A 19,773-nucleotide genomic window follows, 5' to 3' on the forward strand; every position below is an offset into this window, starting at 1 on the left:
CTACTGACGTATGTCAAGGGTAATATTATTCCCCCTGCCTTCTGAAAGAGAAGTCGAGTATCCTTTTGTAAGCGAAAATAATTTATGTTGAATTTTCTTTATTCATTCTTTATATCGTTGCACACATGTGACATTACAAGGTATAGTAGTCTTCTCATCCAGCCTCGACTGCATGAGCAGAAACTTAAAAAATTCATAACTTTAGAACGGATTGTCCAATTTTCCTCAAACTCTCACTGATGTGTTCTACTATTGTTGCTGCATTCACTCAACCCACATGCTATATAGGTGACAAATCTTTGTCTGGCGACTTTTTTGTTGATCAATTATACCAACCCTGATGGAAATCTCTTCAAATTCATAAGTTCTGAAGTCTCCTTTAAGTTTAACCAAAATCTATATATGTAGTTGCCATGGCAACATACCACTTAACACTAAAGAAAAGTAGTTCAAACCTCTATACATCCCGACGATCAGTTGTACCTATTCACATGGAATCTCTTCCAAACTGGAAAATAGCCTCCTGTAACTAACTTCAATTAAAAACCCTAGGTTTGGGTTGCCATGGCAACGCACAAACCAACAATTATATTTGACCCCTGGTTTATACTCTTGGTACCTTCTATACAACGTTCATATCAAATTTTGTGAAAATTGAATCTTCCTACCTGGAGAAATAAACAAAAACATGATTTTTAGAAAAAAGTTCATTGACCTTTGACCTTTGACCTTTGGAAAATTCACTCCAAATTCAATCAAAATATTTTAATTGTTCTCAATATTCTTCCTGCCAAGTTTTATCCAGATTGGATATTCCTGACCTGAGAAATAGCCAAAAAACCTATTTCACAAATAAAGGTCATTGACCTTTGACCTCTGACCTCCTTCCCAGCATCAATTTTCTTGGAGCACCCTATTTTTTGCGAAGGTACATCATGAAGTACCTTTGGTGAAAAAATCATGCTTTTGTCCGCCGTGTCACGATAATTTCACTAAGCCACCCCACTATATAGCCTATTGCAGGCTATGGCCGCGGATTGTTTTGTTTTGTTTTTGCTTTGTTTGTTTTTGTTTGTCTGTTTGTTTGTTTCAAATAGGAAGATGGACGGACATTAGGGGTTGGGTCAACTTTGACCCCCCCCCCCCCCCTTCCCTTGTTTTGGAGAGAGAGAAAAAAGGGTGGTGAAATTTATTCACAAGGCTGCAGCGAGCCCCCCTAGCGCTTCCAAAAAGGCCGCATTGTATAATGTCGGTCCAAGTCACGGTCCAAGTCGACGAGTCTTGCTGACGTCCATTTGATTATTCATCATCCATAAATTGAATGGGCGCCCTCTCAGGTGAGAAGAACTGAACTGAACTGATCTCACAAAATGGCAGCCCTCATGAGAGTGGCACGCACCTTGCGAAACCATTGGAAGAAATCAGTATTTTTCACAGGAGCAGCCATTTGGGGTGGTAATTTCTTGCTTGACAGATATAAGTGAGTGATATATCTCTATGTTTGAATAATTAAAGCTTTAGAGTAAGACATTTGCGTTGTTGCTATACTCTGCCAAGTGGGAGTGTTGCTTGTTGCTCTCGTAGTCCCATGCGTTCATAGTGAATGAGTGTTCTGAGATTTGACCATTGGGCAAATCTGATCAGAACATGCATGCTGAACATGCAAAGAGCTAATCACTTCATCTTCAACTTTATGTAAACTGCATACACAAACATCTTATCCGGTCAATGGATTTGAAATTTGTGCGCGTATGATGTCTGCGCATGCGCTGGCCTAACCCCGGGACGCTCCCGTATACCAGTTCGGGAAACCCACTCACAAGGGGGGGCCCCTCCTTATAAGTAACCCGTCCCCCTTATAAGTAACCCCCGGGGCACCCCTTATAAGGAGTCTCCACGCTTTTTTGCAGTGCAACGCGAAAATGAAAGGACTGCGGCAATTCGCTTGATTATGTCCATAAAGCTTCACAAGTTTCCTAGTTACTCACGAAATTTGAGCAAAATCGGTTTGAGGCATCATATCTAAAATCATGGATTTAAATGCGATGTCCAACGACCCATGCGAATGCTGAAATGCGAGCGATTACTGGCGTGAGTGTCGCCAGGCGCGGCGGCGCGGCAATGCTTGAGTGCAGACGTGGCGACTGAGTACGGAGACTCTCTCGTACTCAGTCGCCACTCAAGCATTGCACTCAAGCATTGCCGCGCCGCCGCGCCTGGCGACACTCGCGCCAGTAATCGCTCGCATTTCAGCATTCGCATGGGGCGTTTGACATCGCATTTAAATCCATGATTTTAGATATGATGCCTCAAACCGATTTTACTCAAATTTCGTGAGTAACTAGGAAACTTGTGAAGCTTTATGGACATAATCAAGCGAATTGCCGCAGTCCTTTCATTTTCGCGTTGCATTGCAAAAAAGCGTGGAGACTCCTTATAAGGGGTGCCCCGGGGGTTACTTATAAGGGGGACGGGGTTACTTATAAGGGGGACGGGTTACTTATAAGGAGGGGCCCCCCTTGTGAGTGGGTTTCCCGAACTGATACACAGTTACACACTGTGGGAGCGTCCTGAGTCAATAGAGTGCTATATCGGTAAGCTTGAAAAACATACACAGTCTGTCACAGATTTTCGCACCTCCGTAAGTTTCGAATATCACGAGGAAAAAACGTACTTTTATAGTATACATAAGATTCTTATCTAATTAATACCCTTCGTTCACCTTGTTCTTGTTCACACTGGTCCAATGATCCTGAAAAAACGTTTTTTCACGGCCATATACGGGTCCGTAGTCCTAGCTCCCCATCCCATTCACCATTTTCGAAATCAGTATGCAGTACACTGCACTGCGCACGTAAATATTCATGTGCTGGCGGAGTCGCAATGCGTTTAGCCTTTTGACAAGGCCTGCGCGTTTGCACCCACCTAGAAAGCAACGCAATATACAGCGAGAGGGTTTGCCAACAGTATGATAAGGCCTTGCCACAAAGCTACACGACTTGACGGCCAGCGCATGCGCACAAATCTCAAATCCATTGACTGTATAAGATGTAGTTCTCCCGAGTTCCTCTCGACCGAGTCGCATTTAACTCATCAATCCGAGCAGAAAGGGACTATTGCCAGAACCAAAAGTTGAACGCAGTCAGTCTTCAACATTACATCTTCACCTGTAAGTCTTCATATTGCAGAATTTTTGCGATTTCATATTGATTTTTAGGCGCTATACTTCGCCTGTCATGATCATGTCTGCTACAATGCGCAGCCCCAACACTGCGTGTTGGGGCTGGTCGCAGTTAGCGCTGGCCGTCAATTCAGTGTAGCTCTGCCAGGTTCCTCTCGACCAAGTCACATTAAGTCATCAATTCGAACAGAAAGGGACTATTGGCAGAACCAAACGTTGCACGCTACCTGTTGTCAACACTTCAACTTCACCTGTAAGTCTTCAAATTGAAGAAATTGTTCGATTTTAAGTTGATATTTATCCACGATACTACCCATGTCATGATCCTGAATGCTGCAGTCCGCAGCCCCATTACGCTATGCGTTTGGGGCTGCTGATCGCAGTGAGGCAATGGCGTACTTATGTGCCACCTCGTAAAATAATCTCCAATAATCTCTTGCATCTTAGCGAGACCCGAGTCCAGTACAATAGAAATGAAATATTTGCCATTTTGAAACTTTTACACATGTCAGAATATGTTGATTGCAGTGCAGCTAGTTCGCTTTGTGCTAACTACACCTCAGTCCGGGAAACCCGCTCATGAGGACCGCTCCCGCCTACGAGGACTGCCCCGCCTCATGAGGACCGCCCCCCCGCCTCATGAGGACCGCCCCCATGCCTCATGAGGCCCGGGGGGAACGCCTCATGAGGCCCCCCTATTCATTTCTATTCATCTCACATCTGACGTATAAATTGTCGCAACTTTGCACGGTGATTTTTTGTTACACACACATGTCCACTATCCATGATGAAAAGAAGAAAAAATCCTATCTGTTTTTTTTTTCCTCAAAAATCGAGTTTTAATCAACCGATGCAGAGCGCCCATTAAAACACGTGTGGGGGCGGTCCTCATGAGGCGGGGCAGTCCTCGTACGCGGGAGCGGTCCTCATGAGCGGGTTTCCCGGACTGACCTGCAATGCACAGATCGAAGCAGCTAGCAGATGGCGCGGAACGGCATAATTCAATAAACGAAACATATTCACAGCACTTGAGCGAGTGCAGCGATTGATCTGAATGTAGCAATCTCATAGCAATCACAGCAAGTTCTTTTGTGGTATCTTTAAAGGTTTTATGAAATACATGTATGCATGTTGATTTGTGTTGATTTGTGTTGATTCATGATGCCCTGGACTTCACTTTTGTGGCAAAACGAATATCTAGAAACAATCAATATATTTGTAAATAATTTTTCTTCTATGTTTCTTCAGATCACTTGGATACGCCCACAAAAAGCCTCCCAAACCAAGATTCTTGTTGTGACCTCATCTGTCAATCATTGCTAAAGTACTGATACATTTAACAAAAGACAACAGAATGCACCTTCCCCTTTACTCAGCATAACTTGCATGTTTATGTGATATTAATGTGACTAACAAAAGACATGGCGAAGGAACATACAAGTTATGCTCAGTCTTAGGAAGGTGCATTCCAATGTCTTTGTCAAACATATTAGTACTTTAGCAATGATTGACAGATGAGGTCACAACAAGAATCTTGGTTTGGAAGGTTTTGGGGGGCATATCTAAATAATTTGTATATTTTCATTCTTTCTTGATACCAATGAGATGGAAAAGCATTTCTACTAATTTTATGCCTCCGCAACGAAGTGGCCGGAGGCATTATGTTTTCGGGTCGTCCGTCCGTCCGTCCGTCCGTACGTCCGTACGTCCCGTTTTGTTTTTGTCGATATCTCAAGAACCGTGTGGTGGTTTTACATCAAACTTGGTATGAGGGTATATCCTTAGGGGATAATACTTTGTGTGGATTTTAGGGTCACAGGGTCAAAGGTCAAAGGTCACAGGTTTTTTGTGAAAAAAAAAAAGAAATTTCATGTTTTTCTCCATATCTCGCAAATGGTTTAAGGTATCTTCATGGAACTTAGTATATATGCTTGTACCGATGGGCAGTGATTATCTAGGGAAGTTGGGGGTCATGGGTCAAAGGTCAGGGGGTCAAAAGTCGAGGTCAACTCCTCAAAATATCCCTACTTTCCTTAAAATGCAATATGCCTGAAGGTTTTTTGTTTTTAACTTGATGTATGGCATGTATTACCCAATATATATTTTTGGGGAAGTTTCTTGCCTAAAGGTCAAAGGTCAAAAGGTAAAAGGTCAAGTGAAAGTGCTAAATTGCACTTTTTCCTCCATATCTCGAAAGTAACTCAAGGTATCATCATGAAACTTACATATTTATGCATGTTCAACCTAACAGTGATTCTCTTTGGAACTGTGAGGTCAAAGGTCAAAGACCAGGTTTAGATAATGCTATTTTCCCATTTGATACTGAAATTATACTTTTTCTCAATACCTTGAAAATTACTCAATGCATAAACTTATAAAAGGGTCAAAAGTCAAGTAAAAATCATCAATTCCCCAAATACCTGCACTCTTACATTTTAATCATTCATCCAATTGAACCTAGTTCTAGGAAAGTGAACATTCAGCACATTTGTGTCAAACCTGTCATTTTAATATTTTGCCAATTGTGTGAAACTGTCATCACACATTGTCAAGACATTGTACTATAGACCTATTAGGAGAACCATGCATTATGGCGGAGGCATATCAGTAGCCGTAGCGATATATCTAGTTCTTATTCAATTAACTTGTTTGTTTGTCTGCTTTTTACTTTCTTTCAGGGCAGATCTACTTAGAGAGGAATACTGCAAAGAAGCACAGGTATTTACTTCATCTATAATGCTTACTATTGATCTAATGCTTACTATTTATGAGCATAGTAATAGCTCTGTAGCAATATAATAACTTTCAGATTCATTTATATAATGTTAAATCAAACTTGGAATGTGTATATGTACAATCCAGACATTTTCACTAGACATTATATACTTTGATGCCTTCATTAACTTATGGAGTAGGAAGGTGGTGTTTGGGGGATTTCTATTCATGTAATCATGTGCCCTTTATTTTTGTTACCACTACCTGAAAAAAAAAAAAAAAATTTGAAAGGGCATAAGCCAAAGAACTGAATCTCAACATTGCAGAATACAATTATGCCAGCTTGACCGTGGAATAATGGATGGAATCTAGTACAGAAGAGGTGTTCATATTTTTTGCAAAAAGTTAATATTGTGATTGCTAGTATGATGGATTCACCTCAGGACAGCATTTGTGCTTAGGTATGTTTTCTTATAGGCATCTCAATGGCAAATATGAGAATATAGCAATTAATACAAATCCTATGTCTGCCTGTTGAGCAATAAAGTTTATAAGCTCTTGGTGCTGGAGGCTGGTGTAGAACCCGATATTTTTGCATGCGTGAAACTTTCACAAGCCTGCATACAGCATTTGCGTGAGCGAAGAGATATCACCTGTATCAGCAGGCATGGGTTGATAGTCTCTCATATTTGTTAATGTAATTCATTAGGGGTTTGTAATGCTGCAAATCTTCATACAAAGTATTTCATCCAATTTGATTCATAATTTCCGTGGCAGACCTATGAAATTGGTAAATTTAGGTAACCTGTTTTCTTAAAATTTGAAAATGAAGTGACTTTCAACGGGGAGCGATCCGTCAATTTACAGAAATATTTGTCAAAGTATTTCTTCAGTATCGCATGAAACATAAGGAAGAGATCCACACAGATTGTAAAGGGATGCTTACAATGTATGTATATTTTCCAAGGGTTGTTTTAGGCTATGTTTAACATTTTATGTTGGTGCTGCTTGTGACTATGAATAGTGATGTGTCTCTTCTGGTTTTATTCTCAAACAATCATTTCAGCTTTATGGAAGACAGCTTAGCAGTAACATTGCCAAGCCAATAAAGGCCACAGTTTTTGTGAATCCAGCAGCCAAGAAGGGGTGAGTACAAATTTGAATTCCATTAACTGATCTGTTTTCAACTTTCATTGTGACAGAGTCTTTGACCTGTCCTTACAAAGATTGGGGGTGTCATATTTTTGATAGGTTTGGTTCCAGACCATGGAGCAGTTTTTTCACCATATATGTATTGCAGGAAATTCTGGTTCCTTGGTTTTCTTGATTTCTGTTTTTTGTTTGGGTTATAAACTCTAACTCAAACATATCAATTCTCGCTATCGCCAATGACGTAAAAAGTACCAGGATGTTGATTTAAGCGTCATTCACGGTGCATTATGGGATAGTCCGGTAGCAAAGTCACTTCCGTTCGTACGCGCGTGATACGTGACTAATGCTGTTTACACACACAACCGACTGTATTCTACGTGTACTTCCGGTTTTCTCGACTTGAATTACAGCTTTAATATGATTTGAAATTCCTCCATTCTTAAGAAATTGCTGTTAATACGACTATTGGTTGTTGCTGCGAAGCTGCCATGTGTTGTTCGCACGACAATAAATGAAAAAAATCTGCAGAAATAGGACCCTTACTGGCATGCGAGACATGACGTGGCCGCGTGGGTGAAGTTTGCGGGTGACTCCACAGCGCAGTACGTGCACGCGCGACTTACTAGTAGTGGTAGTATTATAGTAGCACTAGGTAGTAGGCCTAGTGCCTACGTACATTGTACGTACTTACTTGGAAGAAATTGCTTCGGAGACAGGATAAGTTCGAGATCACTGTTCATTCCCGATTGTGTTCGCGACATTTCGACAGAGAACAAATAAAAGAAAAAAAAAGACGGGCATTCCATGACGATATACTGTATATCCAGGCGGGTTAATATTTTCCAGCATATTTTCAGCGTATGCAGAGATGACTGATTTGTGATGTACGCCGTACCGGTATGTGTTAGCTTATGCGCTGCGTGCAGTGGTGCATGCTATTACGCGGCGGGGACTACAGTGTACGAGTACGGTATCGACAGGCCTGGCCACTAATACGGATACTAATACAGCGGCCTACTGTATTAGTATCCGTGGTCGGCGCTGCGCTATAGGTAAGGTACACATACGCGCACGCTAGCGTTGTGCAAATTATGACCCGCGCCGGAAGTGCCCTTGCTACCAAGTGCACTAAATCTTGACGAAAAAGCCACATCCGGGTACTTTTTACATCATTGGCGATAGCGAGAATTCTGGGTGATGGTTTCCAAAATCTAAATGCACTTAATATGACAAATCCACTGCATTTGTTTAATGCAGTCTAAGTGTACTCAATAAGGCTTTTGTAATTTGTGAAGTGAATATTTGTTTGTTTAGGGTATTTTTTTTTCAGATTCTTCATTCAAAAGTCACTGGACCTATGACTAATGTACCCTCTACTCTGAACAAAAAATGATCTTCCTCTGCATGCATTATTTGAAGAGTTAAATACTGGTCCCACTGACTTGCGAAATAGATTAAAAATCTGAAAAGAAAGTGAGAAAAAAAATAACCCGAGGAAAATATGTAATTGAAAGAGTAGTCAGCAGGAATAACAACGGAAAGACGTCCATTCTATAGCAAAGGAGAAGTGCAGACCCCATTTGATAGAGAGATAATGTTATTCATGCTGATGATCTGGAAATTGTGATTTGATTTCAGGAAAGGAAAGAAGCTCTTTGAAAAAAATGCAGCCCCACTCCTCCACCTGGCTGGTCTTGATGTTGAAATCATTCAGGTAATGTGTGATTAGAACTTTGCAAGTTGTAAGATAATTAAAAAACAAATATTTATTTTCTCATAGGAATGCAAGAAAGTCAGACATCTTTGACAAATACCTGCCTCCTTATCAGGGGATCTTTCCATGACTTGCTGAAGGACTGTAGCCAGAAATAATAAAAGGAGTTGTAGTCTGTCCACATTGACATATGGCTCAGTCAGTAGCATGTCTTCCTTTGCACTCAAATGGCTTGGTGGATTGTCCGATTTTCATAAAACTTCTCTGACGTATTCTACTAATATTGCTGCATTCACTTGATCCACATTTATATTTGGCTTTCATTCCTCTGTACGAAGTTAGTCTTTGAATATAGGAATCTGAAGTCCACAGGGTTGTCCTGGTTGTCATACTATACTGTATATATGCTGAATATTTTGTGAGGTTTTTATTCTCGCAAATTTTGTGCTATTTGTGAATTTAAAAACACACAAAAAGATTAACTCTGATCCCGACATGAATGTGACATACACGCATACAGTTCTCCATTCATGACTGTACTCGACAAATGCGAATTTAATCACTCGCAGAAAGTTCGAGAAGTCCCGATTCGCAAAAAAAAAAATTAGACGCACTAAATACAATGTATATGGCATATACAGTATTATGCAGAAATCTGTCTTTTGTCTCTTGCAGACAACTACAGAGGGGGAGGCTAAGGACCTGGCAGGCTCTCTGGACGCCACTGACATCATCGTCATTGCCGGGGGAGACGGCACAGTGGCCGAGGTCGTGACCGGACTCCTTAGGAGAGACGATGAACAGGCGATCAGCTCCAAGTGGACGCTGGGCGTCATCCCTGTGGGAGTGACCAACTCCCTGGCCAGGAGCCTTTATGCTGATGCAGAAGCTGACGTCAGGTTTGTTTTCATGTGCCCACAGACTGGGGGTCAGTCTGCTTGGGGTGATCTCTCCCCTTGTGTAAAAGGCGCTACAGTGCACCCCTGTTATAATGAACATGGTTATGACGAAATTCTCTTTACAATCAACTGAACATTTAGGCCCACCAATTACATAGTTTATATGTATGATTCGTCACTGGGGTGACAAGACCTGGTATCTTAAATTTTGGTGAAAATTACTTTTATGGATTAATGGTCAGATATTCAGTTAAGTGATGTCCTGTCCAAATCCTAGCTGTCTTACCCCAAAAATGAAGTTAACACGGCATGTCAAAGGAAAGGCTATCCCAGTTGATTCAGTGCTTTGGCTGCCATGTTTTTGTGCTCTCCTGAACATTTGACATTTTGTAGATACGAGGCCATGTCACCCCAGCGACGATATATATATTTTTATATACTTCCATACATATTCCCATATTTGGTTATAACAAAATTTCAATATAACGAAAGAAAAATGCCAGTCCTGAGAATTTGTTGTAACAGGAGTCACCTGTTTAATATGGTACTTTTTTGTGAATTTCGCTGAGCACAGTCGACTGTGAATTTAACAAGCAAAAATTTGTGTGATAGTGCCATGGCCTATAAGCCTATAAGCAAAAACAACATCTCGCTAAAATGTCTGTCACCTTCTCATTTATGAAAATAGAGCAAAAATGAACAGCTTATACAGTAACTGAATCTCTACGTCTGTAAGGAGTCATAAGCTAGTCATGAGTGTTGGAAATACAAGCACATGTGGTGATCGATATTTTTGTTTGATGACTTTAGGTGGATGTGCAATGCAGCCATGGCCATCATCAAAGGATTGACAAGACAGGTGGATGTCATGTCTATACAGGTAACAGTGAGAGAAGAAGTAGAAAGATAGGTAGATAGATAAATAGATAGATAGGTAGATAAACAGATAGGCAGATAGATTGATAGGTAAACAGAATATAGGCAAACAATATGAGAGGTTGATAAACAGATAGATAGATAGATAGATAGATAAATAGATTGGTATAGATAGGGATGGAGAGAAAATGAAAGGAGAGGGATTATAGTGGGAGCTGTCAGAGATGGTGCTAGTGAACACAGTGGGCTTTTGGACGCATGGAGACAGCTTGGGTGTTTCACAAAGAATATTAGTCGATCTTAAAAGTTCAGATCTACTTTAGATTATGGTGTGCTGTGTGTGTCTTTAATGTTCTCCTAATGTCCTAATGAACAATGATAAGTTTGGAGTTTTTTTTTTTTCATGCAGTTGTTGTTATATAGGATCCATACAAAAGAAGACAAGTTACAAAGGAGTTTTCTGTAAATATTAACATTTTGAAGTGGATGCTTATCTGAAAGGCTGATAAAACTGGACAGGGAAACCAGTGGCATACCATGATTTGAGGTGGATCTCAATTTTAAGATGGACTTAGCTTCTTTGTGAAACACCCCCAGTGCCCCATTTCATGAAAAGTGAAAGACCACTGATAGAAGAACCGTCACAGAATATTACAAAAAATATATATATTTTTTTACCCATATCGGGCCATCTACGGGATATTCCGTAGTTCGTCCGAACGCCGCACATGAGGCAAATATCTCGTTTGAAGAAGCTACACCCCTGGGGGGGGGGGGGGGGGGGGGGGGGGCACCCGCGAGAGGAGGAGATTGTTTTGGTTTTGGTATGGGCTATATAGCTCCATGGTGCGTGTGTGTGTCGACAAACTTCTACAATGCTCTCCTTCTTATTCCTGTATTTTCGTTATTTATGGGTCAAATTTTTTCGTTCGAAATTCAAAACGGATGACTAAAGAATTTCTCAATAGAATATAAAATCTAAAACTTTAGAAAGAATAGAGAAAATTGAGTGCACTTCAAATGGTCTGCCACAGGCAGATATCCTTATCATGCTCTTATGTAATATGACAGCTGTTGCAGTCATTAAACCCTGGCTTGGCCTCCAGGTTTGCCACGCCTGAGTAGAAAGTTAATTTGCAGTGGGAAAATACATCTACTCCCACTTCCCAACCGAGGAATCGTTAGGGGGGTATAGCACCCCATCAGCTTCGTTTGACGGGGGTTTGACTGCATGAGGGGCCACATACGGAATATCCCATAGTGAATACAATGACATATGAATGACGTCATTCACTTCTGCTGAGTACTATGACTGTACTAGCATTGAATGGCAGCATGTTATATACCATATTAAAGAGATTGTTTTCCTCTTTCAAATGATATATAACTTGTCTATGTTTTTTTTCATTGCTTGCTAATGAAGAGCAATTGTGTGGAGAGTTGTCTGTTTGTCGACGTGTGTGCGCAAATGGTGCTGGGCCACTTGGGTGTTTGTGTACACAGGTGCGTTGGCCTGATATGAGTTAATATAATGTAAATATTTGTGATTCCATCATTAGCAGTTGTCTTTAAGCTATGCAGCCATTGAGATTGAAAAAAAATTGTCCAGTTTAAGTGGGCATAAAGTCATCGGTCAGAGCATGAATCAAGGTTGTAAAATTTTCTGCAATATGTTCTTTCAAATCTTTTCTGTCTGGCTACATGGTTGTCAATCAGGATGAGGAACATGGAAGGAAATCTTACGCCATGTCCAGCATCCACTGGGGACCACTACAAGATGCCAAGGAGAAGGCAACCAAGTAAGTCAATATCAATTCCCATCTCACACAAAAAAAAAATAGTAATAATGATGATAATAAACTGTATGTGTCATATTTTATTATATTTTGTAGTATGTTTTATTTTATTTTATTTTATTTTATAGAATTATATCATATATCATATATGTTAGATGAAGTACAACAAAATATGATGAAAACATTAACAGTGCTAAAAAAACCCAAACAACAAAAAAACAAAGCAAAAAATGACTGAAATCCGATGTGATGTAGAACAAGTTTTACTCTCACTTAGGTTGATAAGCATTGATATCCATTATTACAATCTAAGTGAGAAAATCTGTAGATTTGGCAGTTGTTTAGGGTAACAACAAACAAGTAGCTAACAAGCTGGTCTCGGGAGTGAACAATAGGTGTACACTCCAGAGTAGGCTCAAGTCACTATAGAGCAGCAATAAAAGGAGAAAAGGCATTCCAGGATGCAAGAAACCTTTGAAAAGGACTCAATATTCAATACCAACTGTGAATACTCTCACAGATCAAATTACTTCTATTGTAAGTTTGAGCTTGTTTTATTAGACTTGTATGTGATTTGCAGCAGCCTTTATAGTGTGACAATTTGTGTGTTTTTTTCATATGCTATCATAGATTCTGGTACTTTGGTCCGTTGAAGCACCGATTCAGCTTCATTTGGGCTGGCTTGACACAGGTCAGTATTCTGAGACTTTGTTTCTCATGTTTGCAATCACAGACATAATGAAGTATGTAGTGAGGTAATTACCAGTTACAGTTTTGAAACACTAGTTTGCAATACACTCTTACTGCTGTTGACTTCATAGTACAAATCCATTGTTTTAGATGTTTCCAAGTGCATCAAATGTTAGTCATTTACATTCCATTAACTTTTATACTCTTGTTTTCCATGCACCAGTCAATGAGTAAAAAAGACAGAAAATTTGCTGTAAAAGCAAAATGGTTTTTTGTAATACACCGATGAGCATTGTAAAGTCTTCCATATTGTCAAAGGATATGATATGGATGTAGTTGATCACCTGTCGTATTTTGTTGGACACTTCTTGAAGGGATGACCACTCATTCAAATGACTGCAGACCAAAGAGTCATGTTTGACTGCACTTATGATATGTTTTGACTAGTTTTTATTGTAGTTAACAATTATGAAAATGAGTGTTAACCCTAACTAGGCCGGGCTATTTAGGTAGATGATAGAGCCGGGGGGCCTCCCAGGCCCCCCTCCAGATCTCGGCCGTCGACCACGCGATCGCGACAAAAATGGGCACACACATAGCCTATGATGTAATCTAAAGTATCATGAAGTAAATTTTTTTTTTTAAAGATTATCATCTATGCTAAGTTATGCTAATTTATGCATAATGATGCATGAAATCAGACAATTTGGTATAAATCACGAAATAAAGCTCAAAACAGGCACATTTTTTGTGTAAATATTCTTTTTAGTGTCCTTAGCAAATGTAAGAGAAAAAAATTGTGCTATGAGAACAATTTCTAAAGTATTTTATTGTTTTTTGAATTTCTTATGTATTTCTCTGTTTTTTTGACTTCATGTATTTCATTGTTTTTTCTATGAAACTTGTCCACGACATTATTCCGAACGATAGAATATGTTATTAATTGATTTTGATCAATAAAACCCCCAAATAATCATGCTTTTATGAAATTTGCTTGTAAGCACAGTTTGCATTGAAATTGTACACAAATTCATATGTTTGAGTAATTTTTGGCCTGCTGGCACGTACATATTTATGCGCAATTTCGGAATCGCACGCCCGGGCATTGCAAATTTGGTGTCAAAAGATGCGGAAGACTCAAAAGAAAAAGGTCATGAAACGTCGCAGCGATAGCTTTTCAGGATAGCGATACATAGCGCGGAACGTCGAGGGGGGGGCGCCTAGTTAGGGTTAAGACAGTCAAGAAGAATCAGTCCAACCTAAGATGCATGCATTATTGAGGCCCGCGATTCTAGTTTTCATGAGAGTCGGTTCAACATGGGGTTTGAGCTGTCTACTGTGAAACCTGAAACTTTTGTGAATTGGAGCAGAAGGTCTATTTTGTGCCATGAAACATTCACAAATTGCTACTGGCATTCAGTGCATTGTGCAGACAAAAAAAAAAACAACTTATGCATGCATAAATTGATTTTCATGAATCTTAGTTCCTTGCAAAATTTGTGAAAGTTTCATGCATGTGAACTGGCTTTAGGGTATGCCTTAAACCCATTATTATTTAGATATAGAAAGTTGTGATATTTTGTTTGTTTGCCATTGTCTATAATACATCTTATGAAATTATATCATATGTTCCTTTGAAGGGAAGTATATTTTGAGGAGTGTTGTTTCATTCTCAGATGGACTTTACAACATTTTGCTATGGGCTATCAGCACCAATGGTCCACCATAAGTAATCTGAATCAAAAGTCAATCAAAGTAGTTGATGATTAAATGCCCTCATATCTACACACCTTTGTGGTATTCAGGAATCCCCATCAGTAGTGAGAGGTCATATCTCATACGGCCATCCCAAGGAGATCCCCGAACCGCCGAGCCAGGCTTCACAGGGCTGGTGGACAAGACTTATGAATCGACTCTGGCCCAGAAAAAAAGAACCAGGTAAAGGAACCAAGTTTAGTGTTTGTTCTCAGTAGAGATGTCCTTTGCACAAACAAAAGATTAAAGGAAACTAAAAGAAGCCACTGCAGTGAATGTGCACAATGCCACAATGCATTTAGGCATGATAAGCACAAGATGTACAGCCTTGGGCACTGTTTCATGAGAGTTGTCAGCCGTGACAAGTTGTCAGTCTCTGACTGTTTCATTAAAATCCTTAGTTTTGATAGTTTTGAGAAGCTCTGGTCACTGACTATTACTAGATGGTAATTGTCAGAGAATGACAACTTGTCAGGACTGACAAATTTCATAAAACAGTGCCCAGGTCCCTCTAAAGCAGGTTCCATCTTCCCGATTAATTTGATGAGTGTGTCCTCAAACTTTGCCTTTAATGGATCCAGGCAGCTTCCAAAGTTGTGAATGTCTTTTAGGTCACTGCAATTCCCACCAGTGTTTCAGCCACAGATCTTCCTGTGCTTTGTTTGCCTTGTTTTACCTTTAATTATCTGTCATCACTACTTTTTCCATTTCATATTTGCTATATGCACATACAGAGCCAGAGGTAAATGACCCCTCAGAGGAAGAAATAATGGAAGAACTGGACATCTCAGCTGTAGAGTGCTCTATCTTAACTGACCTAAGTGGAACCCCAAGAGAGGTAAGAGAAGCATGTTCTTTGACACAACTTTTAAATACTGTATACGCGAATATTTTGCAAGGTTTTTATTTCTGCAAATTTCGCGAGTCACGTCCTGTTCGCGGAATTAAAGACACGTGAAAATAATGACTCTGATCCCGATATGAACAGGATGCACACATATACATTTTTCTGTTCAGTAGAGCACTCCACGATTGCGAATTTAGCCACTCGCGAAATCGTCGGGAAGTCCTCATTCACGAAAATTTAGACTCGCTTAATAGAAGTATGGCATATACAGTAATTGTTTTTATGAAATATGGTGTGCGCTGCCTTCAAAACCCCCTTTATGTGCCACATTTTATGTGACTTATGGATGAAGGAAACTTATGGAATGCTCAGGTTTAGTCTGAGAACTCTTATGCTTCTCACACTGGTGTATTGCACTGAACAATCCTGTTAATGTGTTGTGAAACAGCACCGTACCTTATCAGCCATATTGGTATTTCGCTTCTCTTTTTTCCCTTCCTACAGGGGCCTCCTGCCCTCCAACTACAAACTGGACCCTCGGAGCTATCTAGGACAGATTTCATCAAGGAAGGGTGTGTGTGTGAGAATTCTTTGCTCATTTCATGAGTGCAATTGTCAATTTAAACTTGAGAATCTTTTGAGTTTGAAGATATTTCGTACTTCATATTTTCTTGATTCAAGACTTGTATTTAGTGTCTTAAGTCAGAGATAATGGTCCTGTTCTAGAATTCATTCTCGATGATCATACAAACGTGATGAGTGTATCATAATCTGCTTGTGATGATAATTTATGACAGGTCATTTCACAACTCAATTTGGTGCTGTAAGAAAAAATGGGTATATTGAAGGTCACTAACTCACAAGTCAGGTCAGAGCAGTTAACCCAAGTTAAGATAAAGCATTTGGGGGGGGGGGGGAATCCATTTTGAGCACTTCTCTGGCTTTGACAGCAAATTTGACTTGACTTTTGATAATTCCTAAAAAGGTTGCTTGGCAGTAACATGTATCAATCTACCACTGTACATTATGATGATATTTGTTCATTTGTTGCTTTAAAGCTCTCTTCATGAAGGTACTTAAAGCCAAAGTTTAATCTAGCCAAGTAGAGTGTAGCTTCATCAAATTATCACCCCTTATATTTTTGCCATTTGTGTAGAAACACTGACACATATGTATTGCTCTAGAGGACTGTGTATCACTATTTTACTTGTCATTAATTAACAAGAAGATATGATTTATTTCTATCCAATTTGTAGAGCTGCCAGTAGTACTGAGTATGTTTTATAATGATGTAGTATACTCTTTCTTCACACAAAATAGGAAAATATATTTTTGTTTTTGTTTGTTTGGGTTTTTTTTTACAAAAAAAAATATGTTGGTTCTTTTATCCATAAGTTTTTTCTATTCAGTGTGAATGGTATGTGCAATTTTCCCATATTTGAGCCAAATTATGATCATAGCCTTTGAAGTATGTTTTGTTTTGTTGTTGTTTTTTACTAAACATCAGTACATGTTTAGATCTGTAGGGGTCAGTATCCCTGATCTTGTGACAGGAGGGGTACATTTTCTTTTTGAGAAGTTATCAGCATTAAAAATAAAATGAAATAATGGTTTTGCATTGTGAACATATAAAGCACCATCAACATTTGGTTTGGGGTTTTATATTTGAAGGTGGACAAGGCTGGCAGGGAAAGGCCATACTGATATCTACAAGGCAACAGATATTCCAGTCGGAGAGGTTCATCTGACACCCAAGATTGAAGAGGTTTGATGCTTTTTGTTCAGTCTCCTGTTATTTCGTCTATGTAAAAGATTGGAATTTTAACTAACAGTTTTTAACTAATATCTTGGAAAAGAGTTAAATGTTTCCATGTTATAGAAATTCTTCCATGAGAAACTCTTGTTCACAAAATGTATGCCCTGAAAATAAAATGTGTGGGTTGTGTTTTGATATATGTATAGAAATATATCATTTATTTGCAATATACTCACATAAATTCCTCACTTACAAAGTTACGAAATTGGATATTCCTGAAAGGACTTGTAATGATCACAGAAGACAAGTTTTTGATGAGGACTGTGATATAAAAACAAAAAGCACAAATAGAAAAGATATGTCTCAAATGGTATGAGAGCCAGGAATGTGTACAGTAATGAGTATTATTGATAAATATTCACTCACGTAGTAGTTACGCACAGCTACAATTTCTGTACAATAAAGATGTACTCATTAGGAATAAAGGGGAGAAGCAATTACTGTGTCTTTTTTGTTTCTTTCACCCATATATTCAAACTAGAGGAAATTCAAGTTTTTAAATGTCTTTGCAATCATGGAATTTTCAATGTCTGCCTGTTATTTGAATCAAGCTGATGTTATCATGTATTCAGTCAACCAGTTAAGGTATTAGTAGCCAGTTTTGTCATTTTGACAGAAGGATTAACAGTGATTTGCTCATCATTGGTATCACAGAAATTGTTTCTCTGTCTGCTGACCCGTGACCCAGTTACCATTTTCTTTGATAAACATACTGTAAAACGAGGAATGTTGGCGTGCATTTTACTTTCGCGAATTTCGTGAGCGCCAAGATTCGCGAAATGCAAATGCATGCAAAATTTCTTGTCTGCACTGTATGCATTGAATGCCAGTGGCAGTTTGCGAAAAATTTCATACTGCAAAAAAAGACCGTCGGCTCCAATTCTCGAAAAATTCATGCTGCGAATATATCATGTTTTACAGAAGTGTAGCTTCTTCAGCTGTAAAGAAATCTGTACTCCATTGATCCTAATCTCCCAAACTGGTTCTTTTTTCTACACCCCCTTCTCTCCCCCCCCCCCCCCCCCCCCCCCATTCTGTCTTTGAATACTAGGGTAAGGATTCCTGGTATACAATTGACAACGAGAGGTTTGAGGCCATGCCAATCACTGTCAAGATTCTTCCTTCAAAGCTGCGCTTCTTCACAAATCGTTCTCAAGAGGGCCAGGAAGTGGAACTAAAGAGGTGATACTTGCACTACTCTTGCCTGAAGAAGAGGTACTTTTTTGAGGCACATTGGTGGTGTAGGCTTGAAGGGCTGAAAGAACATGGAGTTGTATGAGACCTTAGATGACAAAATGCCTGATAAGCTGGTGGAATTGAATATCTTGCGGTTGCCTTTACAATATGTTAAAGGGCCAACTCTGAGCTTCAAGCTGATGGATAACTCGCCTGGAATGGACAAGTAAAGTCTGCTGAAACATATCTGAAAAGTCTAGACTCTCACAAAAAAATGTTGATCAGTATTTGGAAGATAATCAGTCTGTGATAGTTTATGACCACTCAGGTGTTCAGATTAGGTGCTTTGAAGTTTCCACACTCTTTTTTCAGTCCAGTTAACAGTATGCTTTATTGTGAAAATTCAATGGCCATATATTACTTCTCAGGTGAACCCGAAGTCATTTGCTCTTGTGGTCCTCCATTTAAGATTAAATTTTGTTTTTGTGATAATGTATGCAAAGTGTTGTAGAGAGCATCGCTTTTTAACTAGAAGATGTCAGATGTCGTTGCAGTCAGGGGAACTGCAAGAAATACTACTTGGCAGATGCATCCATGATCAAAAAAACAATGCCTTGATGTCTATGTAGTTATCGATGTTTGTATTTCTATTATACACGCAACTCTCATTATTAGCAAAGTCCTTGGGACTGATGGTTTCTTTCGTGATGTTTGAATTTCGTTGTAGTCAAAAAAGTAAAGTATATAAAGATATATAGATAATTTTGGGACTGAATTGTTACTTCATTGTAATGAAATTTTGGTGTTGCCGTGTTCGTTGCAATGGGCACTGTATTACGTTTGATATTCCTTGCAATGCTATTAAATCTGTGTGCCACAGTGTAAACCCCCTGTGTGCGACATTATTCTGACACCACAACACATAAGCGCTTTTGGAAAACATCCTGTTTTTCCAAGCCATGCAGCTTTTCATAGACTTGTTCATGCTAGATATACGGTACAGTAAAGTTGTGGAGAAATTTGCAAGCTTTTCTGCAACGTAACTATTACTGAAAATCTATGGCTCTGACACTTTCAGCGTACTTTGGCACATCGCGATCTCATTGATCGGTTTGTGCATGGTTGTGCATTTGAACAAAATATGCAGAGCATGCAA

The 19,773-nt window shown here is 39.4% G+C and overlaps 1 protein-coding gene across 1 annotated transcript; it reads left to right on the forward strand.

Annotated features, from left to right (window-relative positions):
• The first annotated feature begins 1,363 nt into the window (after positions 1-1,363).
• LOC139721580 (acylglycerol kinase, mitochondrial-like) lies at positions 1,364-18,748 on the forward strand. The gene is made up of 13 exons (XM_071632910.1): positions 1,364-1,480; positions 5,860-5,899; positions 6,963-7,042; positions 8,687-8,762; positions 9,438-9,661; positions 10,472-10,541; positions 12,254-12,336; positions 12,964-13,024; positions 14,829-14,961; positions 15,513-15,616; positions 16,130-16,197; positions 17,297-17,390; positions 18,493-18,748. The coding sequence occupies exons 1-13, from the start codon at positions 1,371-1,373 to the stop codon at positions 18,625-18,627; spliced, it is 1,278 nt and encodes a 425-aa protein (XP_071489011.1). The 5' UTR covers positions 1,364-1,370; the 3' UTR covers positions 18,628-18,748.
• The last annotated feature ends 1,025 nt before the right edge of the window (positions 18,749-19,773 follow it).

This window comes from Diadema antillarum, unplaced genomic scaffold (assembly GCF_040938485.1).
Source record: "Diadema antillarum isolate AM-2024a unplaced genomic scaffold, OU_Dant_1.0 scf00000146, whole genome shotgun sequence".
Taxonomy (NCBI): Eukaryota; Metazoa; Echinodermata; class Echinoidea; order Diadematoida; family Diadematidae; genus Diadema; species Diadema antillarum.

Bases quoted from the DNA above. Each gene is read 5' to 3' on its own strand.
- LOC139721580 (XM_071632910.1), top strand. From the start codon at position 1,371: ATGGCAGCCCTCATGAGAGTGGCACGCACCTTGCGAAACCATTGGAAG. The intron at 12,337-12,963 runs GTAAGTCAATAT...ATGCTATCATAG, and splicing joins GCCAAGGAGAAGGCAACCAA to ATTCTGGTACTTTGGTCCGT. The intron at 17,391-18,492 runs GTTTGATGCTTT...TTTGAATACTAG, and splicing joins TGACACCCAAGATTGAAGAG to GGTAAGGATTCCTGGTATAC.